Raw genomic sequence first — 27,806 nt, forward strand, 5'->3', positions numbered from 1 at the left:
ACCGGATCTCCGCCTGTTGCTTGAGACAAATTGGAGTTGATGTGCAAATTTCCATTTTCTGCCCCCCCAGTTTCCTGCTGGGGGGGGGGGTAATTAGTTAGCGGAGCTCTCAGGTGGCTCCAGGATCTGTCTGGATGAGAAGTGATGGCCTGGGACCTTCAGAACACGCTCACGTGCACAACCAGAGTGGACCAGGCAGCAATGTTCCCAAGCTCAATACATAAACAAACAAACAAATAAACAAAGGACACTCGGGTGTTTCACCTGTTGACCATCTGAGCGCGGTTAAGTGCTGAGATGTCAAAGATGGCGGACGGATGTGAGCAGAAACTCGAAAACCAACGAGAATATCGATAAAATCAACTTTGAAATCTCAAACTCTCAATATTGTTGTTTTAAACTCTTAAGCTGGCAGGCGAGTCAAAAACCTGATTCATTCTTTTATGTAGAACCAAGCCGCCCGCCCTGAATGCACCACGCTGCGGTTCCAGTGTGTGTGTGTGTGTGTGTGTGTGTGTGTGGGGGGGGGGGGGGGGGGGGGGGGGGGGGCATTAATCCCAAAACATTGTCTGAATTCCAGCACTTTTGTACTGATAGTCCTGATTGGACCGGTTACTGGACACTTTGGGGATGGTTGACATTTCCCTCTCTCTCTCCCCCTCTCTCCCTCTCCCTCGCTCTCTCTCTCTCGCTGCGTGTGCGTGAGTGAACGCGCGTGTGTGTCGCCTCTCCACAGCCCTCTCTCTCCTCCGGAGCAGCGGCGCGCATCACCTCCGCCTGCGCCTCCGTGTCGGTGCTGTTTCGCGCCCGCACACGCTCGCAGGGCTGCACGTTGCCTCGACGGTGCTCCCCCCCGGCATTCCAGCAGCCGCCCCCCACCTCTGGTCCCTCTCATGCCGCCGGAGTGGCGCTGGACGCGGGCAGGTTCGTGAGCGAGCGAGCGAGCCGATGAACATGGCGTTTATTGGGGACGCGGACCCGTTCACCGCAGCGATCCCCGCCACCAAAGTTGAGCTGACGGTTTCCTGCAGGTGAGTAGATGACGGACACGCGTCTCACATGTTTCATGCGTGAGGGGGGGTCGCCGCGGGGCTGTCCCCTCCAGAGGTGGACGCAGTGGAGAGGAACAGCAGAACTCTGGAATACACCCGCTGGTGTCCCGGGGTTCGGCTGCCAAATCCCGTCATTTGGGTTTAAAGGTGGTTGGAGGGAATCCCGTTGACGTGCGTGTATGATGCGACCCCTCAGCCGTGCGCACGCACCGCGATTCTCCATAAACTACTGTTGGAAGGATGTTGTGCACGACCGGGTTAAGATGAGCGTTGGCTTCAGATCTTTCTCCATGCAAGCCTCCGTTACCATGGTGGAGATGTTGGAGCGTTTGGGATGAGAATGGGCCTGATGTTAGAGGTTGTTGGGGAGATCTTCATTTCTTCCCAAACATCTGCTGCTACACACCAGAGTGTTGCCGGATTCTTCTTTTATTTGAGGGTGAAATGAAGCCCCGAGATGTCTGGTCTTTGTGAAGGCATCTCTGGAATAACGTGTGATCCCCAACATTCCCCTGGAACGCCTCAGCTCTCTATGGTCGGCTTCCTGATGCCGTATATTGTAGCACATCTATGCATCTGCTTCTACATAAGAGGAGCTGAACATATGGATGATGCGTAGTGATGAAGCACGGCGGCGTTTGCTTCCTGTGTCTCGTCACATTCCCGGGAGAGCAGCGGCTCTTTGGCCAATTTCATTTTGTTGCTTTTTATGAGCTGGGGAGGCGTAAAACATGTAAAACAGCGGAGCAGGGCTGAGGTGCCGTCTGTGGCGTGCTGCTTTTCCCAGCCACACTTGACACGATCCGTCCCTCCCACCAGCCCCGGCTGCACTCAGCCGGCAGCACAAATCCCAGTTAGAAATTTCCCAGCGCCTCAGAGGAGGAGCGGGAATATCCCTTCCAGACAGCAGCTCCACCAGCTCCTGCTCCTCCAGGGAGTCCAGATGAGCCTTGTGATTCTGATGAACAATTTCCTGGAAACGTTTCAGTATTGATTTAGTATTTAAAGTAGCGCTAAGACATAAAAGGAAACGTGGAAATGCGTTCCCCCATCTGCCCGTCTCCCATCCAGCTCCGAGACCGTTTGAGAGTGATGCACAACGGCAGCGAGGAGAGACTGGAAGTGGGAATAACAGGAGCATCCCCATCAGCATAGCCAAGCTTTAAGGGCGTAGAACCATATATATATAGCTGTTATTTTTTGTTTGGGTGAGGTTCTAACCCAGTAATCTGGACCCGTGCAGCTTTGGATCCATTTGCTCCCTGTTTTTGAGGATGAGCTCTTCTCATTTTCTCATAAATGAGCCAATTGTGGTTATTTTAGAGAGCCTGAGTGCCTGACCCAAAACCAGATGTGTGAAGAGCAGAAATCTTTCAGATGTTCCTGTGAGAGCTTCTTTATGGAGTCCTAGCGGCACGCTTCATTGATTTCATGCCTTATCATTAGCGTGCTAGTTATGAAGAGCACATCTCAGCCTGTGAAATGAGCTGCATAAAGACTTTGCTGCCTCAGGAGGAGCTTTGGAGAGCAAAAAAAATGAAAATCTTTTTTCCTCTTAAGCTCGGGCGCTTAAGGAAATCCCCATCACGTACTGAGGTGATGAGGTTAAACCGAATTAGAAAATCAGTGAGGTGCTAATGTGCTGTGCAAGCCCTGCGGCTGGTTGGGAATTCTGGGTTTCCGAGTCCTTCCCTGCCTCTTCTGTTCTGGAACGCCGCGCTCATTCCGAGCGTCCACACGTGGGTGGTGTGATGTTCCCACATTGGTGTCTGTTCCTGCGGAGCTCCTGAAGCGTTCATCCTGGATGGATCCCACCTTTGAGAGACAGCTCTCCTTCACTCAACACATCCCAGTGGCGTCCAGCCGAGCGGCCCCCGCCCCTCCGTGTGGCGCTTCCTAATGGACACCAGCGGAAGGTTGGTTCATCCCGGTTTGCTGGTCAGCCGGTCTCAGTGGTCCACCAGGAGAGATAGCCGCGACCTTTGGGCACAAAAGGTCGGACGCGTATCCCGTCGAAGAATTGATGTGTTGAGATGTGGCTGTATTGAAGCCGGGCGCCCCCCTGCTGGGAGGCGGGTCGATGTGTCACAGCCGATGTGGCACTTTGCACCAGGACGGTGAAGAAAGAGACAGAAAGAGCCGGATCAGCATCTCCAGAACCACATTAGGCTCCTTTCACCCGCACATTTAACCAAAACCTCCCCCTTTCTCACCTTCACGGGCCCAAATGGGAAGTTTTCTCCACGGAACCGTTAAAATCCACATTTAAACAACAATTGAAGCCTTCGCACGTGTGTTGTGCCCCTGTTTAGTGCCGCGGGTCCACGGGCAGCGTCAGGACGGTGTGGATCCACACAGAACCGGAACAGCGAGATGAGACCATCGGGATCGTCTGAAGCGTTTCTGCCCTTAACGAGCAGCCAAATCAGACCGTTTAAAGATCCAGTGGTTTTCTAATCTTCCCGTCTCGCCTCTGAAGGACAAAGTCGTGTTCAGACCCAGTTTTAACGAAACGAAGTGAAGTGAGATGAAACAGTTCCCACTTGTAGCTTCGTATCTTTGCTGTGGCCTTAATAATGGGCCCGGTCCTGCTGGGGGGTCACGCTGAGCAGCAGCTGCATAATGAGCATTAAGGGGCGGGGGCCTAATTAGGGCACCGCCAGCGACCGTGGCCCCCACCTGCTCACCTGAGAGCACTCGCGTGTCTCCGGTGCATTAATGCCCCCCCCCCCAAACGCCTCTGCTTTCATCTTCTGCACAGACAATTTCCCCCATCTAAACGGGGACGGAGGACAGATCTGAAGACGCGTTGATTAGCTTGTTTGATGCCTTTCTGCCGGGCACAAAACAGGAAGTGGCGAGTTCGCTTTGAGCTTCAAATAAGCCACCAATTTTAGACTTAATGTCCTGGCTGGAAACACAATAATGTCGTCTGCAGGCTCGGGAACGCTGGGAGGAATTTCAGGCAGATCTGAGGCTTCGGCTCTCTGAGACGTGTGATTCCTGTCCACCGTTGCCCGCTAGCATCAGCTTCATCAGCTTCATCAGCTTCATCAGCTTCATCAGCTTCATCACCTTCATCAGCTTCATCAGCTTCATCAGCTTCATCAGCTTCATCACCTTCATCAGCTTCATCAGCTTCATCAGCTTCATCACCTTCATCAGCTTCATCAGCTTCATCAGCTTCATCAGCTTCATCACCTTCATCAGCTTCATCAGCTTCATCAGCTTCATCACCTTCATCAGCTTCATCACCTTCATCACCTTCATCAGCTTCATCAGCTTCATCAGCTCCATCACTTCATCACCTTCATCAGCTTCATCACCTTCATCAGCTTCATCAGCTTCATCACCTTCATCACCTTCATCAGCTTCATTTGTTTCATCAGCTTCATCAGCTTCATCAGCTTCATTTGCTTCATCACCTTCATCAGCTTCATCAGCTTCATCACCTTCATCAGCTTCATCAGCTCCATCAGCTTCATCACCTCATCAGCTTCATTTGTTTCATCAGCTTCATCAGCTTCATCAGCTTCATTTGCTTCATCACCTTCATCAGCTTCATCAGCTTCATCACCTTCATCAGCTTCATCAGCTCCATCAGCTTCATCACCTTCATCAGCTTCATTTGCTTCATCACCTTCATCACCTTCATCACCTTCATCAGCTTCATCACCTTCATCACCTTCATCAGCTCCATCAGCTTCATCACCTTCATCACCTTCGTCAGCTCCATCAGCTTCATCACCTTCATCACCTTCGTCAGCTCCATCAGCTTCATCACTTCATCAGCTCCATCAGCTTCATCACCTTCATCACCTTCATCATCTTCATCAGCTTCATCCCTTCATCACCTTCATCAGCTTCATCAGCTTCATCACCTTCATCACTTCATCAGCTTCATCAGCTTCATCACCTTCATCACCTTCATCATCTTCATCAGCTTCATCACCTTCATCACCTTCATCAGCTTCATCAGCTTCATCATCAGCTTCATCATCACCTTCATCACCTTCATCATCTTCATCAGCTTCATCACCTTCATCATCAGCTTCATCAGCTTCATCACTTCATCACCTTCATCAGCTTCCACGGGCCCGTCGTCCCCGAGTGGCAGCGACGGCTCTTTTAATTTCTAATGTTGCTCAACAAACGAGCGCGTGTGGAGAATCCGCTCTTCCTCTCGTCCATGTCAGGAAAAGCTGCCGCGTGGCATCATTATCTTGTTTTTAAACCAAACCACATACTTCTTAAAACCGTATTATTTCATTTTTCCCTGTTTCTGGTTGTTAATGCCCAGATTCTTCCCTTTGTTGAGGTTTTTTTTGCCATATTTCCTTCTTGGAGACTGGAGACTTTTAAAATATGGAGAATGCCGATGGCCACGTTCCAGTTCCTCCGCTCAGAAAGTGTCTGTTGGTTTGTGGAGGCATCGAGAGGCCCTGAAGAAGAATGATCAGTGATCCACTTTCCTTTAATCCAGCAGAGGGTGGGTGAGGAAAGATGCAAACCTATTAAAGCGAGGCTGACACGCAGGAGTTGCTGGAGACGTCTGGATGAATACGCTGTAATCAGAGACTTTGGAAGCACGGACTGGGCCATGCTGATGCTGGATAGTTAATTATTAGGCCTCATGGTGCTTAAATTGATGAGCGATTGATTGACAGAGTGCATAAATGGCTCCCTGATTACACTGAAATCAACCAAATAAGCCGAGCCAGTGTGATGGACACGATAGGATGGAAATAGCCCACTTTATTCAATTAAATCAGATAAAGCATCAAAAGGCGCAGACGTCTTTTGCTGTTCCACGAGGAAACGGATGAAAGTTTTAAAAGTTGTGGAGAAACGGACTCGTCGGCCGTTAAACACTTTGCTGGCTGTGACGTCAGGTGGTTTTTGGCAGCGACGCTAATCGACCAAATCAATATTTAACAGCTTCTTTCCGCAGCTGCCTGATGCTCTGGGATTAAAGCCTCTGCTGGTATCAGCAGCTCCAGGTAGCAGCAGCACGCTGTGGTCGGCAGCGATACGGCGCCGCTCATCCGCCTTTGAACCGGAGCCTTTGGGTTTATCGCGGCCGTCAGGGAGGTGCAGCCCGGCCCACCAGGGTTGCCAGGTGGGGCTTTTCCCCCTCAGTTAACACGCGCCGCCGTCCTGTCTCTGGACGAAGGGTTAGCATTATTGGATGCACTGCTCACAGCAAACCGAGCGTGAGAAGATCGTTGGGCGTCCAGAGAGGCTGCTCAGGTGCCTCGGCGGCGGATTGATCCCAACAGCTCCGAGTTTTCTTTAAGACTCAATTGGCCTCATTGATCAGGCGTTATCTCCCAGCAGGAAGAGCCGGAGCTTCATTACCGGGCTTCTCTGAGGGGACGTCTGTTCGATCTGAGGCTGCGGCTCCGCGGGCCCTGGCGCTGGGCTGCCCCCCCCCCCCCTCCCCCCGGGGGCCTAAATGTCACGTCAGTCAGAAACATGTGACCAGAAGGCTGATGCTCGTCGATGCTAACGCTAACGCGTCATTGTTGAGCTTGTTGGACCTGTTCGAGTGTCCTCAGAGGTTCATGAGACGAAGACGAGTCCAAAAGGTCCAAAAACAAACATGTAACAACCTCTGAGGTGCTGCCACCCACCATATTTGTCACGATAAGGCTAAATATTGATTTGATATTGATCAGATGTGTTTTAATATCGTTATATAATAGAAGCACCTTCATTTGTCCAATTAAAAACAGCAGCTGCTGATGGACGCAGCCTCCTCTTCCAGCCCCGGAACGCCGCGTGTGTTGGCCCGGTTCTTCCAGATGGAAACCCCCCTTTTCCTCCTCTCGTGCCCCCGCTGCCGTGCTGAGGTGGCTGTGATGTCACTGGTGGGACTTCAAATGTAATTCTGCTGTTGAGGGGGGAGCGCTCTCCTAAATGTTTGATAGACTACACGGCACTCTGCTCACGGCGCCCCGACACTCCGGCGCCGCCCAGGTGGAGACACGTGGAGACACGTGGAGACACGTGGAGAGAGCTTTTTAAGGAGCCGCTCGGCTCCACCGGAGCAGGTGGACGCCCCCCCGGGGGGCATGGATCAGACGGAGGCTGCCCCCTCCTGATGAGCACGTGCAGCTCATACCCCCGCACAGGCTCTCAGATGGTAGATCCATCATCCATCATCCATCCATCATCCATCCATCCATCCATCCACCCACCCATCCATCCATCCACCCACCCACCCACCCACCCATCCATCATCCATCCATCCACCCATCCATCCACCCATCATCCATCCATCATCCATCCATCCATCCACCCACCCATCCATCCATCCACCTCACCCACCCATCCATCCATCCACCCACCCATCCATCCACCCATCCATCCACCCATCCATCCACCCATCCATCCATCCATCCATCCACCCACCCATCCATCCACCCATCCATCCACCCATCCATCCACCCATCCATCCACCCACCCATCCATCCACCCACCATCCACCCTCCATCCATCCACCCCCCATCCCACCCATCCATCCATCCACCCACCCACCCACCCATCCATCCACCCACCCATCCATCCATCCATCCATCCATCCATCCATCCATCCACCCACCCATCCATCCATCCATCATCCATCCACCCATCCATCATCCATCCATCATCCATCCATCATCCATCCATCCATCCACCCACCCATCCATCCATCCACCCACCCACCCATCATCCATCCACCCACCCATCCATCCACCCATCCATCCACCCATCCATCCACCCATCCATCCATCCATCCATCCACCCACCCATCCATCCACCCATCCATCCACCCATCATCCACCCATCCATCCATCCATCCATCCACCCACCCATCCATCCACCCATCCATCCACCCATCCATCCATCCCCCCCACCATCCTCCACCCATCCATCACTCCATCCATCCATCCCTCCATCCACCCACCCATCCATCCACCCATCCATCCACCCATCCATCCATCCACCCATCCATCCACCCATCCATCCATCCCCCACCCACCCACCCATCCATCCACCCCACCACCCATCCACCATCCATCCATCCATCCATCCATCCATCCACCCCCCACCCACCCATCCATCCATCCACCCATCCATCCATCATCCATCCATTATCCATCCATCCATCATCCATCCACCCACCCATCCATCCATCCATCCATCCATCCATCCATCATCCATCCATCCTCACTCCTGCACACCTCTCAGTTGTTCAGCCAGTCAGAAACTCATCCCTGAACACGATGAGGCCGGATTCCATCACTGTTTAGGCTCTGAAAGCTGGGCAGGCGCCAGTGGGCGTGGCCTGACAGCGAGGCAGTGGAGCGTGGCGTTCTACCATCTGTGCCACACCGGGATCAGCACAACACGAGTGCCTGATCTAGATACATCACTAGCCATCAGCGGCTCCGCGACGCTGCCTGCTTGTCATCCAGAACAGGACGGGCGACAGAACGCTCACCCCGCAGCGTGCACGACAGCGCACGTCTCTCGTCCGCTCCGTCTGTTGGCGGCGCGCAATATGCACAAAGTCACGCCGCTGCAGTTATCGCGCCTTTGCTGTGCACTTTTAAGAGCGCTGCGTGCACGTTGGCGTGCTGAAAGGTGCTTTGTTCTGTCGCACTGTCAATAAATAAACAAACACTGAAACATTTCTGCCGTATCGTTCCAACTTCATATCTGTAGCTTTCAAACTGTAACTGCAGTAATCAGAACATCGAGGCTCTCGACGCTTCCGGATCCTCAGCCAATCAGATCCACTCATCTAAAAGCTCCTTTTCCTGCACGCGGGCGCCATCAGAACCACGTGTGTCGTGTGTGGTGGCGTGTTCGGTTGGTGAGGGTTATTTTTGCTTTGAGTGTCCCTGCCGCCATTTACACCTCCTCTGCTCAGCTGGGAATGAGGAGCCGTGTCAGCGCCACCTCGCCACGCTCGCCGCGTCTTCACGTTTTGTGTTACACGCTTATAAAGAATCGGACGCTCCGGCTGGTGTTTCCCTGCTGGTGACGAGGCCGCGCTCGTATCGCTCTTGGGCCGCGCCATGAAAGCTTTATAGGCATTTAATGCTGCACTTGGCAGCAGCCGAGACGGCGAGGGAGCGACTCTTTAGCGTCCTCCTCGCCGTCCTCCCTGCTGCTCCGGAGGCCTGGACGCCGTTGACAGATTCCCTTCCTTGAGTTGGCCTCTTGTCTTCCTTTTCCAGGGGCCTTGTTGGTCTTTTTGGATTGGATTGGAGAACGTCTGTGGGGCGTCTGTGGGACGTCTGTGGGGCGTCTGTGGGACGTCTGCTCCGTGTTGGTTTGGGCTCCTGCAACAGGCTAAAACTGCCATCGGTTAGGGTCAAGGGAGCTTGGTGGCACACGGGGATGCAAAAATAAGCCCTCTCCCCCTCTCTCTCCTCCCTCTCACCCTCTCCCCTCCCTCCTTCCCATCTTCCCCTCTCTCCCCCTCTCTCTCCCCCTCTCTCCCCCTCTCCCTCCCCCCCTCTCCCCTCCCTCCCTCCCTCCCTCCCTCTCTCCCCCTCTCCCTCCCTGCTGTCCCTTTTTTATATCTCTCCATCTTGTGTTACAGGAACCTGCTGGACCGAGACACCTTCTCCAAATCTGATCCAAGTAAGTTCCCACTAGAAGAGAATCTCATCCTGAACATGGACACCAGCTCCCAGCAGCAGCAACACAAATGTACAGTGTCAGCGTGCACACACACACACACACACACACACACACATGTACATTGCAACGGCCGTGTGATTCAGTAGACATTTGCATATGTCAGTGTTCATCAGTGTTCTTTGCTACAAACCTGAGATCCAGATCACCCCCCCCCCCCCCCCCACACACACACACACACACACCACACACACACACACCACACACACACACACTGGGCTGTGTTGACAGCAGGGATTCAGTCTGGCAACTGGTCCGGTGGATTTTAAAGGTCCAGTCTGCTGTGATATTGTGTCGGCTTCTGTTTCCTGGAGAGAGAAACTGACTTCCTGCTTTAGGTTCCCTCGGTTGATTTAAGGGACCCACAGGTGTCTCAGGGACCCACAGGTGTCACAGGGACCCACAGGTGTCACAGGGACCCACAGGTGTCTCAGGGACCCACAGGTGTCACAGGGACCCACAGGTGTCTCAGGGACCCCCAGGCGTCTCAGGGACCCCCAGGTGTCTCAGGGACCCACAGGTGTCTCAGGGACCCACAGGTGTCTCAGGGACCCACAGGTGTCACAGGGACCCACAGGTGTCTCAGGGACCCCCAGGCGTCTCAGGGACCCACAGGCGTCTCAGGGACCCCCAGGCGTCTCAGGGACCCACAGGCGTCTCAGGGACCCACAGGCGTCTCAGGGACCCACAGGCGTCTCAGGGACCCACAGGTGTCTCAGGGACCCACAGGCGTCTCAGGGACCCACAGGTGTCCAGTCACTCTAGTAGCAGAACATCTGTCAGCATCTGCATTTTTTATTTTAATTTGCACCTATTCGGTTTGTCTGGAACTCGCTCGGCCACCGTAGCAATGCTAGCGTGCCCACTCCAGACCATCCGGACCCTCCTGACCCTCTGGACCCTCCAGAGCCTCTGGACCCTCCAGACCCTCCAGACCCTCCTGGTTCACATGGATAACGCATTGGTAAACACATGGATAGTGCTGGTAGTAACCCTAACCCTATCCATGTGCTATCCATGCTCTATCCATGTGCTATCCATGTGTTATCCATGCGCTATCCATGTGTTATCCATGCGCTATCCATGCGCTATCCATGTGTTATCCATGTGCTATCCATGCGCTCTCCATGTGTTATCCATGCGCTATCCATGCGCTATCCATGTGCTATCCATGTGTTATCCATGCGCTATCCATGTGTTATCCATGTGTTATCCATGTGCTATCCATGTGTTATCCATGCGCTATCCATGTGTTATCCATGCGCTATCCGTGTGTTATCAATGCGCTCTCCATGTGCTATCCATGTGCTATCCATGCGCTATCCATGTGCTATCCATGTGCTATCCATGCGCTCTCCATGTGCTATCCATGTGCTATCCATGTGCTATCCATGCGCTATCCATGTGCTATCCATGCGTTCTCCATGTGCTATCCATGTGTTATCCATGCGCTATCCATGTGCTATCCATGCGCTCTCCATGTGCTATCCATGTGCTCTCCATGTGCTATCCATGTGCTATCCATGTGCTATCCATGGATAACACACTCTGACAGTCCTCCAGAAATAAACCTGACAGGAGAAAAATAGAATCAGAGTAGAAATCCGTGTATTTGTCATTCAGGAGTCAGGTTGGATTTTCCTCCAGTGTTTCCGGAACATCCATCCGTGCCTCCACCGGGATGGTCCATAAAGGCGGGAATAGTGAAGGAGCGCATAATTGATGAGGGGCAACAGTGGTTGGGAGGAGCTTCCTGCCCTCTCCAACGTTTATGCAGGGAGGCACTTGTGCTGCGTCTGTCTGCGCTCTGCTGACAGCACCGGCCCAGTCACATGGCATTAGAGCGCTTCAGCAGCGCTGCACGCGCACGTGCACACGCACGCGCACACGCACGTGCACGCGCCAGCCCTGGGGCCGCCTCACGCACCGTGTTCATATGAGCTTCTGAAGCCGGACAACAATCCAACCTTCCTGTTGTGCGTACGGTTGTGCATGTTTGAACCTGTGAATCTGCAGGATCCAAACATTGTGGGCGTCGCCTCCATCCGTCCTGCGTCACCGTCGTCCTTCCCTCCTCCTCCGCCCGACGGTCGGATGGAGGCCTTGCTTTCACCTGCACGTGACCGCCCTGTCGGACGCTCTTCCTCCGTGCATCTGCGCTCGCCATCATGTAGGGCGTCATGCGTGCACAGGTGTGCAGCACCGGCTCACGTTAGCAGGATCCATCAGCTGTCGTCTCGTTAGCTGGTTGTGCAATTAGCGCTAACGTGAGTCACCTCAGGCAGAGGTGCTAACGGGTTAGCGGGGCTAATAATGCTACCAACACCCCCCCCCCCACAGTACAATAATGGACCTAAATCTGAGTGATGGTCATTAATTAAAGATCCACTTTTGATCTGACACATCACAAAGAATTTCAAATCGATGGCTAAATATTTTATTGCGTGAACAGGGATGTTAATATGTTAAAATATGGGGAAAATGCAAATATTACCGGAGCTGTTGCTGAGCAGAAGCCTCATTAAGCCTGATTAAAACTCAGCGATGGCGCCGCTGGCGTGGCCGCTCGTCGTTGCTCAGGTGGAAACAGTCGTGTTTGAAGCTTTTTCTCCACGTCAGGACGATCCGGCTGCACGAAACAGGATTTTCCATGTTCCTGCTGCTGGAGCCTCCACATGCTGCAGCATTCCTCCCCCTCTGTGACACTTGTGAAAGAGCCCCGCCTTTCCCCAGTTAATGGGATTATTCCCAGCGTTGCTCTTCCCGTTTCACCGGTACGTAAACACGGACCCAGTCCCAGCTCTTCGTGGCCATGCCAGTCTCCATCTGGGACACGTGTGAAGCTAAAGGCCGCTGATGGTCGTGTGCTGCTAAACACTCCCGAGTCTCCGTCAGATGGAGACGTTCCAAGGTCGTTGGGGACTTTCCTCCTCTCACAGCCTTATCGTCCGGCTCCGCTTCCTCCTGGGAAAGATCATCATGCTGCAAGGCAACATTCCAGTGACATTTAATTAGGAACTCTTCTCCAGATGAACAACAGGCTCTGAGCCCATTTTCAGTGGCGCTTGTTCCCGAATCCTCATCAATCATCCCTCTAACCCGTCTTTCCTCCTCTGATCCCACAGTCTGCGTGTTGTACACTCAAGGAATCGCCAACAGAGAGTGGAGGGAGGTGAGTCCAGGATCCTGGCTGCTACCCTGACCCTGACCCTGACCCTGACCCTAACCCTAACCTAACCCTAACCCTGACCCTGACCCTAACCTAACCCTGACCCTGACCCTGACCCTGACCCTGACCCTGACCCTAACCCTGACCCTGACCCTAACCCTGACCCTGACCCTAACCCTGACCTGACCCTAACCCTACCCCTAACCCCTAACCACTAACCCTGACCCTGACCCTGACCCTGACCCTGACCCTAACCCTAACCCTAACCCCTAACCCTACCCCTAACCCTAACCCTAACCCTAACCCTAACCCTGACCCTGACCCTAACCTAACCCTAACCCCTAACCCTAACCCTACCCCTAACCCCTAACCCTAACCCTGACCCTGACCCTAACCTAACCCTACCCCTAACCTAACCCTGACCCTACCCCTAACCCTAACCCTAACCCTGACCCCTAACCCTAACCCTAACCCTGACCCTGACCCTGACCCTAACCTAACCCTACCCCTAACCCTGACCCTGACCCTAACCCCTAACCCTAACCCCTAACCCTGACCCTAACCCCTAACCCCTGACCCTGACCCTAACCCTAACCCTAACCCTAACCCTGACCCTGACCCTGACCCTGACCCTGACCCTAACCCTGACCCTGACCCTGACCCTGACCCTAACCCTGACCCTAATCCTAACCCTAACCCTAACCCCTAACCTAACCCTGACCCTGACCCTGACCCTTACCCTGACCCTAACCCTAACCCTAACCCTGACCCTGACCCTGACCCTTACCCTGACCCTAACCCTAACCCTGACCCTTACCCTGACCCTAACCCTAACCCTGACCCTGACCCTGACCCTTACCCTGACCCTGACCCTGACCCTGACCCTGACCCTGACCCTGACCCTGACCCTAACCTAACCTAACCCCTAACCACACAGGTCGGTGTCCGCTCACACAGCTTCTGTTGACCTCTCTTTCCTACAGTTTGGCAGGACGGAGGTCATCGACAACACCCTCAACCCCGACTTTGTCCGTAAATTTATTCTGGATTACTTCTTCGAGGAGAGGCAGAACCTCCGCTTTGACCTGTGAGTTTAATCCACTTCTGGGTGTTTTTGCTGCTCCGTGTCTGAAATATTCATGTGGGCACAGAAGGAGAGACCTGGAATAAAACACCCTTTTCCTGCCACTTCAATCATTCCAGCTTCTCCATTTGTATTGGTCCCATTCACACACCATTGGGAAAGTCCAGGAATGACTGGAATTGTTGGGATATTTTCCCTGAGCAGCAGTTCTGCCCACCTGCTGGGCCTGAGCGGCACCACGACCTGTTTGTGAGCACGAACAGGATATTCTGGGGCCTTGGGGCCCGTTCTCCCTCCGTTTCCTTTTGGCACGTTCTCGCCTGAATCTTTACACTTCATTAGTTTGGCTTGAAGGTCACTGTTGCTTGACCAAGTGCATTTTCCACAACTCATAATTCCTGCTCGTTTTCATGTAAATGTCAGAGGGAAAATGATGAAACTGGTGCTAAAAGGTCAAACGTTCCGGACAAACGCGGGGCCTCGTGACCAGATCTGGCCGATCCGTTCAGAACTGGTGCCTTAAATCACAGCCATCAGGGCAGATCCTGCAGATGGTTTGATCCTCCTCAGCTCAGGTGGGATCTCTGGGTCAGAAGAGCAGCTCCTTTATCCCAGTGATTCTAGTCTGGCGCTCGGGTCCATTAAAGAAAGGCGGATCTCTTGTCTTCTGTTGGATCAGTTGGATCAGAGAAGAAATCTGTCTGTAATAACAGGTTTTATAAGATAGCAAGTAACAGAATAAACGTCCACATGAGCAACGTTTATTTCCTTCTGCAGGATTAAAGGTCAGGCTGTCCAGGTCGTTATGCTAACCTGTGCCTGTCGGGGGGCGACAGGCTGCTCACCGGGGTCGCAGAGGTGGCGCTCAGGTCAGAGGTGACTCTCAGGTCAGAGGTGACGCTCAGGTCAGAGGTGACTCTCAGGTCAGAGGTGACGCTCAGGTCAGGAGTGACGCTCAGGTCAGGGTGACGCTCAGGTCAGAGGTGACTCTCAGGTCAGAGGTGGCGCTCAGGTCAGAGGTGGCGCTCAGGTCAGAGGTGACTCTCAGGTCAGAGGTGACTCTCAGGTCAGAGGTGACTCTCAGGTCAGAGGTGGCGCTCAGGTCAGAGGTGACTCTCAGTCAGAGGTGACGCTCAGGTCAGAGGTGACTCTCAGGTCAGGAGTGACGCTCAGGTCAGAGGTGGCGCTCAGGTCAGAGGTGACACTTAGTGTCCACGGCAACGTTACAGGAAGTGACGCATGTCATGAAATTAGGCATGTTTGACTACACTGAGACACACACACCCACACACACACACCACACACACACACACACACACCCACACTCACACACACACCCACACACACACCCCCACACACACATACACACACCCACACACACACATACACCCACACACCCCCCCCCCCCCACACACACACACCCACACCCCACACACACACACCCCACCCCACACACACACACACGTCGTTTCTCAGGTTTTCCAGGGCAGATCCAGAGCTTTCTGCCCCCTCTCCTCAGTCTTGGCCTGAGTTCCTGCTGCAGCCCTTTATTACCTCCTTCTCACACTTACACTTGGCAATTAATTTCCCTCCAGGGGGGCAGATAGTCCAGCCCCCTCCTCCTTTACCAGAAGACCCCAAAGCCACTGCACAGATCTGTGCACCTACAATCCCGTTTTTCCAGTGCGGCCTGTGTTCACCGCTGGCTCAGTCGTGCCGGAGCCTCAGGAGTTATTGCATCACAGCAGGCTTGGGTCTCACTCTCTGCTCCGGCTCATCAGCGCACGGGTCAAACGGGCCAAACGGGCTCCCAGGTTATTTCTGCTCCCCGACAGACACTTACAGATTCAAGAGAAATCCTGTTGGACCCGGAGACCGTTCAGAGTGACATCATTCACACGTGTGTGTGTGGGTGTGTGTGTGTGTGTGTGTGTGTGTGTGTGTGGGTGAACATGTAAACAGGCCATCACACACACATCAGTGGTGTGTTTCTTCTCCCTCTTCCTCCGACTGTCGTTCTCATTATTAAATGAGCTCGTATGAATCATTCATGGCGGTTTGGCAGTGACGGGGGCAGGAGGGCGAATAGAACATGAGGCACACCTGTGCTTCTGCCCCCGGCGCGTTGCAGCGCGTTTCTGTGCTCGTATGGAATATCATTAAGCTGTGGTTGGTCCCGAGCCACCGCACACGCGGGTGCTCCCAGTGTCGTTGCATCGATATATAGATTTATATATGTTTAGGTTTGTGTGGGTGTGTTAACCCTGGAGATCCCCGCACGGCTCTGGGCTTGGAAGGAGCCTTTATTAAAGACGGGGTGTATCTTTGTAATTATGCCGCTAAAATAAGGGAGAAAAGTCTGTTCTGTCTGCACTAATGCCTCCAACGGAATGTGAGGAGATGCGGTGCATCGATCTGATGCTGACGCCACCTCCAGAGGCGGTTCTGAGGAATGCAGAAGTACATGCTGATGCTAATGGAATAGCATTTTCCTTAGCGGCCACCGACAGCCCTGGTGGTTATAAACCAGTATAAATAGGCAATTTGAATTGGAAACTAATCTTTAGGAAAGTGTAGAACCGAGATCTTCGGGTAACTGTCACCAGCAGCTCCATTCAGCATCAAACCGCACCAGCGAAGCCTTTGGGGCCACGACGGGCGCAGCTCCCTCAAACACGGACGTCTCCGCTGCAGGATCAGCAGAGAAGAAGCAGGAGGAGCAGCGTTGGTCCCACTGATGTGGATGCTGACAGCGCGTCAGCCTCAGATCTGCTCTGATGTCCCGTCTCTCCTCTCCCCGCAGGTACGATCTGGACTGCAAGAGCGACAACCTCTCCAAGCACGTGAGTGACCCCTTTACCTGCGCTGTAGAACAATCAGTCACGCATTCATGGACGTTGGTTCCAGGACAATATCGGCCTGATTTCAGCCGGAGTCACATCGGTCTCCCGTGAGACCTTTGTTGCCTTTGGTTGTGGTCTCGCCCCCGTTCCCCCCCGTTCGCCCCCGTTCCCACCACGAGCAGGAACAACAGTCCTCCTGCGTGTCCTTGTTCAGCCATAACTTGATTTCATGCCTCTGAGTCCTGATTTTGCAGCCACATCCTTCCCGTTCAGCTCAGGAGGTCCCAGCTGCAGCAGCTCTGCTCCAGCTTCCTCCAGACTCCAGCGCTGGTGCGTGGTCGTTGCCGTCCCCTGGTTTATTTAGCCCCGGCCCCTGCACGCCCCGGAGCTCCTTCTGAGAGGTCTGAGCAATGCGAGCGACGCATGGATGCCTCCTGTCACAGCCGTGGATGTGTGGGATCAGAGATCTGATGGCTTCTCTGTCCACTCGCCCTCTTGTCACACAACTTCCAGCGTCTCCCCGACGGCTTCAGGGGCACCGCTGCAGAAGGCTTCTTCCTCCAGTCACAACAGATGTTTTTCCGGTGCCATATGGCTTCTTTACCTTCCTCTGCTGTGGCTGCAGGGCGTGCGCGTGCACAGGCAGAGCCTATAGGAAGCACTGTTGATGTGCACCATCGGCTGCTCTACAGTTTACTCCTCCTTTCTTGCTCTGTGGATGAATTCCCCACGAGCTCAAAAGGCTCATGAGGTCCAATTTTACACAGTTTAACACACTTTTAATCAACTTTAATCACCGTCAGCCGTGTTTATTTCATCAGGGGGAGAGCAAGTGTGCACAGAACCGTTCCCCTGGAATAGGAAATAGAGATGAGATGATATTTTCCAGATGATTCCATGGTTAATCCAGGCAGCAGTGGAATGTCAGCCGCTCTGGAGGCTGTGAAGATTGATCCAAGTTAATTACGTGGCTCCGTTCTAATCGAAGCATTGAGGATGAGGCAATAATGAAAGTGGGGGAAGTATTTCCCTCTAGTTCAGGCTGGTTTGGGGATCAATTCCCACAAAGTTAAAGCAGCGCACATTTCTTCACAGTGTTTTATCAGACCAGGCCGTTAGAACGGAGCTCTAATCTCCACATATTGATTTAACAAATGAACTAGTTTCCCGACATTAGCTGGTGAAGCCCCCGAAGTAAAGCGTGCATGAGCGAAGACGGGCGAGGACCGCGTGGCCCCAACATGGGCCCCAGTAGATGCTGCTGGACTGGAGTTATCTTTAGTTCTTCCTGAATATGCCCACTCAACCTGGTTGCTCCTCTTGCTGCACCACTGAGCCCCTGGGTCTGAACCATTCCAGCCACAGCAGGAGCAGGAGCTGGAGCTGGAGCTGGACCGGGGCCCTTCAGCGCCCTTCATCGCTGTCATGGCTTTGTTGTGAGACCGCGGTCGGGGGAGGAATTTGCTCAGCACCGGCAAAGATCTTTGGAGCAGCTTTCTGCCCGCCGGACTCAACACAACTCATCTGTCAAGTGCTTTCTCTCTCTCTCTCTCTCTCTCGCTCTCTCTCGCACACACACACACTCACACACACACACACACACTCACACACACACACGGACGGGCTCCAGTTTCACTCTTTGCCTCCAGTAAAGACTCAATAAACCCACTTTCTTGCCAGCCAAAGGCTGCTGCTCCCAAAACAGAATCCTTCCTTTTCCCCCTTCTTCAACAAGCTCTTTGGATCTTCATGTTAACTTGTTAAATGTTAAATCTTCATGTTAAATACTGACTGATTCTCTCCAAACCTGATCCACCAAACTAATTTCACACATTTTGTACACATAAATGACGGAGCAGGGTTGTGTGATTATGTTGAGCCGCCTACCCACAATGCACTTTGCCTCCCTTCCTTTAGATCCTAACTCAGTCGACTTTGCTTTCACACCACCAGAAACCTGCCCCAGGGTTCGCTTCACAAGAACTGTGTTTTTAAGAGAGTTGGAGGTCACTTGTTTGGTGTGAATCAGAATTTTAATGAGCTTTCACACCGCCCCAGAACCTCCAGAAACTGAGAATATCCAAGAAAATCAGTTAGTGGAGACACACACTAATTTCCATTTTTGTCAGGTCAAAACTGCATTAGCCATAAAATGTGATGCTTCTGTCTGTGAGCTTGTTTTAGCTTGTTTTTGCTTCACTGCTGTGTTTGCAGGACTTCCTGGGTCAGGCGTTCTGTACACTGGGAGAGATTGTTGGCTCCCTGGGTGGCCGCTTGGAAAAACCTTTAATGTAAGTAGTCCCCCCCACACACACACACACACTCACACACACGCCATCGAACAAACTCTTAATTAGAGCCTTATAATTACAAGCGAAGGGGCAAATGGCTTGTATTACATGTCTCTAATCAGACAGCCACCATCATTATGTGCCATGAAATGCTGTTTGGGATCGTGTTCTGATTTGAGCTTGTGTTCCAGTCAGTGGTGTGAAACAGAAATCAGCACGTTATTAAAGCTCGTCTGCCACAGTCGATGCTGCTGGAGCCTGAAGAAGCTGAGATGTTGGTGAAAGCAGCAGCGTCTGCGTCGGCCAAACATCAGCAATAAACAGCAGCTCCTTAATGACGGAGCGCTGGGACGGCACCAGTGGACAGACGGGACATTTCCCCCGACGGGCTGCTGCCAGTGTTGGTTCCAGCAGCTCTATGATGAGCTGAGTTCAACTGAAGTCACAACATAACTGAAGGCATTTGCATCGGATTCCACTGGATTGTTGTCGTGTAGCGTCGCAACGTTTGGACGTGACTGACGGCTCAGAGAGGCAGGTTATCCCCAAAATACAGCCAACAGGTGCTCTAATGGTGCCTCCCACAGCTCTGGGTGTGGGGGGGTTGTATCTGGACATCTGCAGGGCCTCCGGCAGCATCCGCGCGTCCTCTCCATGAGTGGTGGGAAACGTTCCTACTGAGAGCAGCTGAAAGTGAGCTTCACGCTCACCGGTAGAAGCCTTTAGATTTAGCAGTAGGTCAGCGTCAGCACGGCGGCGATGCACTGATACCAGTTAAAACACCAACAAAAGTGGGTCAAAGTGAAGACAACACCGGCATAAAGTACTGGGCCACCATTAAAAGGGTGTCTAAACCCAGTCGTGCCAGTGGTATTGCTAGTCGGTGTTACTGGGTCTTACTGGGATGGTCTTTTTGCCCAATGTGTATTTAGAGGACATAAATAAATGTCCCAACATTGTTGGAAGGGGATGTGTGTGTGTGTGTGTGTGTGTGTGTGTGTGTGTGTGTGTGTGTGTGTGTGTGTGTGTGTGTGCAGCAGAATCAATGAGCGGGTCCGTTGATGGGTGACAAAGGAGCTGTGATGTAAGAGTGTTACGTAATCTGCCCCATAGTCGCTCACTTACATCTGCTGGCGAGCGTGCACGTGCCCGTGCGTGAGGATACTGTACCTGCACGCTTTATTCTTACCTCTTTTTTTGGATTTCCACGGGTTTATACGCGTTTCTCATCCAGCTGCCAGGAAACGATGAGAAGCAGCTAAAGTCGTTCAGGCGAAGGTTGAAAGTAGCAACAAAGACTAAAACTCTGCAGCATTTCCACTGATCCAACAGCCAAAACAGCTTTTATCTGCTGTCTGGTGACTTAAAGAACATTTCAAAATGATTCATTTTTATATTCATGTTATATTTTTATTTTTATTCATTTTTAAGTATCAAAGCAATTAAAACTAGCCGAGGGTGAAATGACATTGTGAGTTTTAAAACACATACAGTGCTAATTTAATTACAGTGCTAATGTTTCTTATGGAAATGTTGTTTACATGTGACCAAACAAGCGTGTCCGCGGGGACTCTTCCCTCCGTTGGCCCTTTTTCTCCTTCATTTTAATATTTTCCATCCCAGCATTGTGAAATTAAAGGAACTCCAATAATAAACACACTCTGCCAATTTCCTTCCTCGAGGCTTTTTTAATCCATTTAACGTGTCGTAGCGGAGCGGAGCATTAAAGCGGAGCATCAGAACTGAACCACAGACAGCAACAGCACCGATGGTTGGGTAGCGCAGGGTCTCAGGTGGGGGGGGGGGGCCCATCGGTGTAGCTCCAGCCTCCTCCCGGCCCTCTTGGCCATTCCTGGACAGCACTTTTCCAAGTGGAACGATTGATCAAATCTTTCCCCCTTTTCCAGCGGCATTCCAGGGAAGAAATGCGGGACCATCATAGTGAGAGCAGAAGAACTGAGCAACTGCCGGGTAAGTGGAGTCATTCACAGGCAGCTGCGGAGAATGTTGCACGTGCAGCTACTTCCTGTTCATCAAGGCCAAACACACAAAAGAACGATGGCCTGAAGGTCACAGACGCGTTTTAGCTCCCGCTTCATTTTCACTGGCCTGAGTCAACAAAAACAGAACAAGCTTCGTTATATTTTCCTCTATTCAGGTTGTTTCGCTATCGGCCGGAGCCCGAATGCATCCTGTCAGTGTTTCTGACCCGGGTTTGGCAGGAAAGAACGGCCCAGTTTCTATCATCAACGTGACACGAGCAGCTTAATTAGGAGATCAACTAATGCTGAAACGTATAATTGGTTTCACAACTGACATTATGAGGTGACCCAGCCTGCGCTCGGGATGGTTCCGTTTTAATTTAAGTTCATTTCTAACTCAACTCTGTCCTGCAACGTCTTGCTGCTTCGCTTGGCGTTGCCTTGGCAACAGCCTTTGCATGTCAGACTTAACGAAGGCAAATGAGGCGACTTATAGGCGACGCCTGAGTTTCCCCACCGCTCCTGTGATCAACGTCCCTGCAGAACAGATGACAGAAACTTTATTTATGGCTTGTTTTGTTTTCAGGAGTCGGTGATGCTGCAGTTCTGTGGCAACAAGCTGGATAAGAAGGACTTCTTCGGGAAATCGGATCCTTTCCTCGTCTTTTACCGCAGTAACGAAGATGGATCGTGAGTCAACCACGGCTCCTCCGTGCTGTTCGTCCTTTGCATTTTGCTGAATTAATAAGAGCAGCTGTCTCAGCTGTACGCTCATAAATATAGAATGCATGTGCTGGAGCGGCCTGGAGTGCATATAGAATGCCAGTGAGGGGTTTTTCATGCTCCAGAAAGCTGTCGTACAGAGAATATAAGATCTGGGAGGCCGTGTGCACTTACGTAATGGGTGGACGGTATATGTGACGCGTTCCCAGTCAAGGCAGCAGAAGGCGAGAGGAGCCAAGATAATGGGACAGACTAGACGGGGCCAAAGGACACGAGATCAAGTTAAGTGAAAACTGTGTGTAGGGGTTACACTTCCCTTTGCCCCCCCCAGATGCCTTGATTCAAGTTGACTGGCGTGTGTTAGTGGAGACACACACTCTGCTTTTGTGCAGCTGGGTGTTTACTGAAGCAGTCTAAATGTTCCGCCTCAGGATGGAACAGCAGCAGCAAACCGGCAACAAAGAGCCAGATTAGATGCCACAGAGGCAGAAACAGAGTGCAGGCGGGGGGGTCCACACTTGACAGGACGCCCCCGCCTACGTCTGCACAGTTCCCATCTTCAGATGCTCCGCTCGTCCTGCTGACGGAGCCCTTACGGGGGTCAAACCTCTCTTTGGGATCTGTTGACGGCGATCATTCCATTGGAAAACTGGAATCTGTGATGTTCCCTTTGACCCTCTTTCAGACTACAAATAGAAACAGCATCTTTTGCAAAGCCGCCATAAAGCGCCGTCGTCGGTGGTAACTGCTGCCTCCAGCTGGACCTTTGCGGCGAGTGTGTCATCTGTTAACACTTTTCTCCCTCCCACAGATATACCATCTGCCACAAAACGGAAGTGGTGAAGAATACTTTAGATCCCGTGTGGCAGGCTTTCAAAATCCCCGTCAGGGCGCTGTGTAACGGAGACTATGACAGGTAGGTGGAGATGAGGCCTGATTCCCTGCTGAGTGGACACGCTGACCGACGTGTCACCATCGATCCATAGAAACATACGTCTCACCTTAGAGTTCAATGTATTCTGGGCGGTTTCCTGACATAAACTAGCCCGAAAATGTGTGCGTTTATCGACACAGATGTGGATTCTTCCCTCGGTAAGAGTCACCGGAGCGTCAGGCTGATCTTCCCGTCTGCAGGCGCGAGGGAATAATGCCAAACTCTGCTGCTATAATATGTGATATGTGGGGGCAGAGGTCTATTGACCGGCCCAGGCTGGAGCCTACACAGTAGCTGCTCTCCATCAGGAGCAGGCTGATCTCTAACATCTGGACTTGCTTTTGTCTTCTCTTGCAGGAGCATTAAAGTGGAGGTGTACGACTGGGACAGAGATGGAGGGTGAGGCTGCCTTCATGCTTTTGCCTGTCAGAGTTGGATGTAGACAAATGTTGCCATGTGACCACGCTGCCTGGGCTTTGAAGAACCCTGATTTAAATGGGCTCCCTAGTAGATCTCCTTTAATGTTTCCTCATTGGAAGCGCACTGGCCACATTCCTGACCCTGAATGCACCATGAAGTGATGAGGATTGGTGGCTGCTCTCGTGCCTCCGGTTCCCCTGGAGCTCATTAGTGATTCTGTTGAAGATGCTTGCACATGTGATAAATGAGGATGAATCAAAGTTGCACGTTGGTGGATTTGTGACCCTGCAGACGGCAGCAAGTGTGACTTTGTGTCCACTTTTACAGCCACGACTTCATCGGCGAGTTCAGCACCAGCTACAGAGAAATGTCCAGAAGCCAGTCGCAGTTTCACATCTATGAGGTGACGTTCCTGCACGCCGACACTGTCCCACACTGACCCCGGGCCGAGCACGCTTCGCCCTGTAATACAGCAACAAGTCACCACCTGAATATTTTAGCGGGAGTCTAAATGTTGCTTTTACCCACAAACGTGCTCGAGCGGGCGGATGAGCTTCGTTTCAGCCTGAGCTCACGTGGCAGAAACCTCCTCAAGGTCAGCGGGTTCTATGCAGCCTAACGGCGGCTGTGCTGCGTCCTCATACTTATTCAGCAGAAGTTTATTGATTCCTCAACTCATTCCACACATTATGTCCATAATTCCATTCCTGCTCCTGTGATTAGTTCCAGGATCTTTGCCCCAGTCGAGGGGCCTCATAATCCACAGCGTCTGAACCGGGTCGTCCAGAGACTGTTTCATCTTCTAATGTTCGCTGACGGCTGCGTTAGCTTCTGCTGCATTAGCTTCTGCTGCACAGAGTCTGTGAAGGTTCAGGAGTCGGGAGAGGTGCTGATCAGGCACAAACATCATCGCTCGCTGCCGATGCTGGCTGAGCAGAACCCTGTGAGAGCTGCTTTGTTCCTGCAGCCTCTCAGCGGTCGCAGCCATATTAAATCTGCTCCTCGAGGACGGGCACAGCCCGACAGGAGATGCATCCCCAGCATTCCAGCCTGCTCACAACAAATGTTCTCTCACAGGTACTTAATCCTAAGAAGAAAGGAAAGAAGAAGAAGAAGTATCAAAACTCGGGGACGGTAGGAGCATGTGGCTGCATTTGATGGCGTGAACGTGTTCCACAGTGTTTACAGTGTTGGGACATTGATTGACAGGTCACCCTCCTGTCTTGCCTGGTGGACACGGAGCTCTCCTTCCTGGACTACATCCGAGGGGGGTAAGTTCCCCGGGCGCCAGCCTCCCAGCGTGTGAGTGGGGACTGGATGAAGGCCGGCTTTACCCCCCCGCTCTAATATCAATGACCTGCTGCTTAATTGCTGAATCATCTAACGTGATTGATGCTTCCTCGTTTCTTCTTTCTTCCTGTAGGACTCAGATTAATTTCACGGTGGCGATCGATTTCACAGCATCAAACGGTGAGTTTTAACGCCGCGCGCTTATCAGGCGCATTTCTTAAGCGTGTCGGCTGATTTGCTGGTCGACGCTCGGATGTGTGTTTGATGTGGAGCCTCTGAGTGATGGACGCAGATCTGAGAGGAGAACAAAGCAGCTGGGAGTCGCTGCGACACCCGGAACCCAATCTTGAGTTTGATGGTTTTTAATGAACTGCTCCCACAACTGCTCCCATTCCAATTTTGCCCAAACAAATTTAGCAAAACAGGTGACATGTGTCAGATATGAGCGATGTGCTCATTCCGCGCACGGAAGATTCAGCAGGTTAATATGTGCGATGTGATCCTGGAGACATCGTGGGAAATGTGCTGCGTGTCTCCGCTGTTGGAGAGAAACAGGCCGCAGCGTCGTGATCTAATGTTCTAATAACAGGAAGCTTCCTGCCAACCAGCAGAGCAGCAGAGGATTTAATCTTCTACCTGCTTTATTGTCTGTGCTGGATTTCAGAGACTTTATTGTCACTCTGGGACAGTTTACAATGTACTCGAGTCATGAAGTTTTAGATTTTTGTGGTTTTTAGCCCGTAAGAGAATAAAAATGTAAAATCTTTATGAGCCACGTCAACGTTATGCTGTTAATACCAGTAGATGAAGCAGTGCATGATGGGATACGTTTCCCTCCTGTCCTGGATGTTTCTCCTCATTGTTGTGTTATTTTCTGTCTGCATGTGTGGCAGCAGTTCTTCACGCATGCGTCGAGCTGCACACTCAGCACATCACTATGATTTAGCGGTTATTTAGCCGCGCTGCGATATTGGCTGATCTCTGAGGCGTGGGGGCTTGGTTCTGCGTCCGGTGCCGTGGAGAAATATTTGTTTAGCTAGGACTCAGGATGTGCCTTTGCCCCCGTCCACCCACTCTTCTCCTCCTTTCATTGCGTTGTGACTCATGACCCAGCGAAAGCAGGAACGCGGATGCTGATGTGTGTTTTCACCGTTTGGGTCGCAGGCAACCCGTCCCAGCCCACCTCGCTGCATTACATGAGCCCGTATCAGATGAATGACTACGCCATGGCCCTGAGAGCCGTCGGGGAGATCATTCAGGACTATGACAGTGACAAGATGTTTCCTGCCCTGGGCTTTGGTGCCAAACTGCCCCCAGACGGACGAGTCTCGCACGAGTTTCCTCTGGTGAGGCCCCGTTTTTGTCTTCCGCCATTGTTAGCATCACCCAGGAGCCGTGTGTGAATGTCTGTGCCGTCACTCCATAGCATCACCATTCTATCGTGTAGAACTCAGACATCTCCCGTAATCTGTCTGTTCAGCCGTCACTTCCAGATGTTGCTCTTTAGGCCTTTACAGTCGTTACAGCTGTTTCCCCGCAGGCAGCAAACATTTAGTGGCACATGTGCATCAATCTAAGCATTAAGGAGTCAGCTCTCCTCTTCAGGAAGAAACTTCCGGCCGACTCTGAACGGATCAGGCAGGGTCTCGTTTGGAGAACACGTCGGTCCGGTCGGCTCTGTGGCTTCTCAAGAGCAACCAAGCAGAGCTGCACCAGGATGGTCTCAGATAATTAGGAAGGCCCAAACATATGGTTAGCTTTAATAATGCATCCTGTGCTTTTGCTGCCTTACGCTCAGTCGGCCACACATCAATTTTAATAATGTTTGTGTGGAGGCAGAGCTGCAGTCCCAGAACATTTGGCTTTAATACGACGCAGAATCTTTTTTTTGTTGAAATCTCTTCTGGTGAGAGAGGAGAGAACACTTTTCTGATTGCCTTTCAGGAAATAGGAAATGTTTCAGGTTTTTGTCTTGCAAAGCAGAGGTGTCGTCATTTCTCTAAAATATGAGCAATATGTTGGCGGGAGATTAAATTTCATGTCCTTTTCCACCCTCTGGTCTTATAATGGGTAATAATTTGTTAACATTAAGGCATTATTGATGTTTGGTTCCCAGGGCAACCGTTTTGATGTCTACAAATGTGCACGTAATCCTGTTACTCTGCAATTTTTCCTGGTTTGATAACACAGCAGCCTCTTCCCAGTAAAGCTGAAGGCGAAGTCTTTGCTCGCTTGCAGGGTCGCTCTGTTCTTATTATTCCTGCATTTGCATTTGTTGAAATTATTGTAAGTCTGAAAACTTTGTCGGAACACAAGATGAATGTGGAGGACTTCATCTGTGAAAGCATCCTGACTTAGTTTATTCCAGTCCCGTTTAGGCCCGGATGCTCGGAATCCTTTGTTTTGCATTTTTAAGCTTATTTGGTGAATGTTTCCTGTCACAGAACGGCAACCCGCAGAACCCGTACTGCAGCGGCATCGAGGGGGTGATGGAGGCGTATTACCAGAGCCTCAAGTCCGTGCGTCTCTACGGACCCACTCACTTCTCCCCTGTCATTAACCACGTCGCCAGGTTGGTCCACCACAGTCACGGCCTGAAACACGGGGGTCAAAGGTCACAGAGCGACCGCGTGGTTGTCCGACCAGGCAGCAAAGGGCGGAGCGCCGGGTGCTTGTGAGAGTGAGTGACTGGACAGGTGGCAAACAGGCGAGGAAGGACTCCAACGCGGCGTGCTGCCTTCAGGCGCAGCAGATCAAACGGCAGCAAAAGTCTCACTCGCCACCACTTCACAGTCCACGAATCCCCACAAACACCGTTTATTACTGACAAAATCAGGAAGATGAGACGCACCGACGCGGTTCATTTTTCATTACAGCGTCAGATTTGAGGTGGAGGCGGCTGCTTTAAATATTTAAAACAAATAATAAGCACATCTGCCAGATGCTGCCAGCAGCCGCGGCACCTAGCTAATTAATATGAAGGAGCGCTGCTGTGAAGCCGCGGCTGTTTTGTAGTACAGTGTTCTCCACCCCCCCACCTGATGTTCCCTATTTTCAGATCTTGTCTCATGATCCTCTCGTCGGGCTGTAACAAGCACTTTGCCCACCTTTCATCATCGCCTTTCAAACCTCATCAGTCTCTAAGTGCTGTCCGCCCACTCGACCTGAGAATAGCTTCATTGTTCAGCGCTCACTTCTGGGAGCATCTGACTAAAACCCACAAAGACACGGCTGGAAAAAAGCCACCAGGCTGTGTCACCTTCTTAAACCTAACAGTGTAGTTTAACACAGATGCCGGCACGCTGGGGTGGGGGGGGTCGCTAC

At 52.0% G+C, this 27,806-nt stretch overlaps 1 protein-coding gene across 2 annotated transcripts in view; it reads left to right on the forward strand.

Moving 5' to 3' along the window:
- The first annotated feature begins 640 nt into the window (after positions 1 to 640).
- LOC130536535 (copine-8-like) overlaps positions 641 to 27,806 on the forward strand; it is a 31,604-nt gene continuing 4,438 nt past the window's right edge. Inside the window, exons 1-16 of one of the 2 annotated variants that reach the window (XM_057052559.1) lie at positions 641 to 1,031; positions 9,649 to 9,689; positions 12,872 to 12,918; positions 13,899 to 14,002; positions 16,803 to 16,842; positions 19,057 to 19,133; positions 21,041 to 21,104; positions 21,702 to 21,805; positions 22,650 to 22,754; positions 23,130 to 23,171; positions 23,520 to 23,595; positions 24,270 to 24,326; positions 24,402 to 24,463; positions 24,616 to 24,662; positions 25,647 to 25,828; positions 26,927 to 27,054. In XM_057052559.1, coding sequence (XP_056908539.1) covers positions 949 to 1,031; positions 9,649 to 9,689; positions 12,872 to 12,918; positions 13,899 to 14,002; positions 16,803 to 16,842; positions 19,057 to 19,133; positions 21,041 to 21,104; positions 21,702 to 21,805; positions 22,650 to 22,754; positions 23,130 to 23,171; positions 23,520 to 23,595; positions 24,270 to 24,326; positions 24,402 to 24,463; positions 24,616 to 24,662; positions 25,647 to 25,828; positions 26,927 to 27,054 — 1,259 coding nt within the window. In that variant the 5' untranslated portion in view covers positions 641 to 948. The remainder of the gene's footprint in view (positions 1,032 to 9,648; positions 9,690 to 12,871; positions 12,919 to 13,898; positions 14,003 to 16,802; positions 16,843 to 19,056; positions 19,134 to 21,040; positions 21,105 to 21,701; positions 21,806 to 22,649; positions 22,755 to 23,129; positions 23,172 to 23,519; positions 23,596 to 24,269; positions 24,327 to 24,401; positions 24,464 to 24,615; positions 24,663 to 25,646; positions 25,829 to 26,926; positions 27,055 to 27,806) is intronic. The other variant, XM_057052558.1, reaches the window with a different exon arrangement.

Source organism: Takifugu flavidus, chromosome 13, assembly GCF_003711565.1.
Source record: "Takifugu flavidus isolate HTHZ2018 chromosome 13, ASM371156v2, whole genome shotgun sequence".
Lineage (NCBI taxonomy): Eukaryota > Metazoa > Chordata > Actinopteri > Tetraodontiformes > Tetraodontidae > Takifugu > Takifugu flavidus.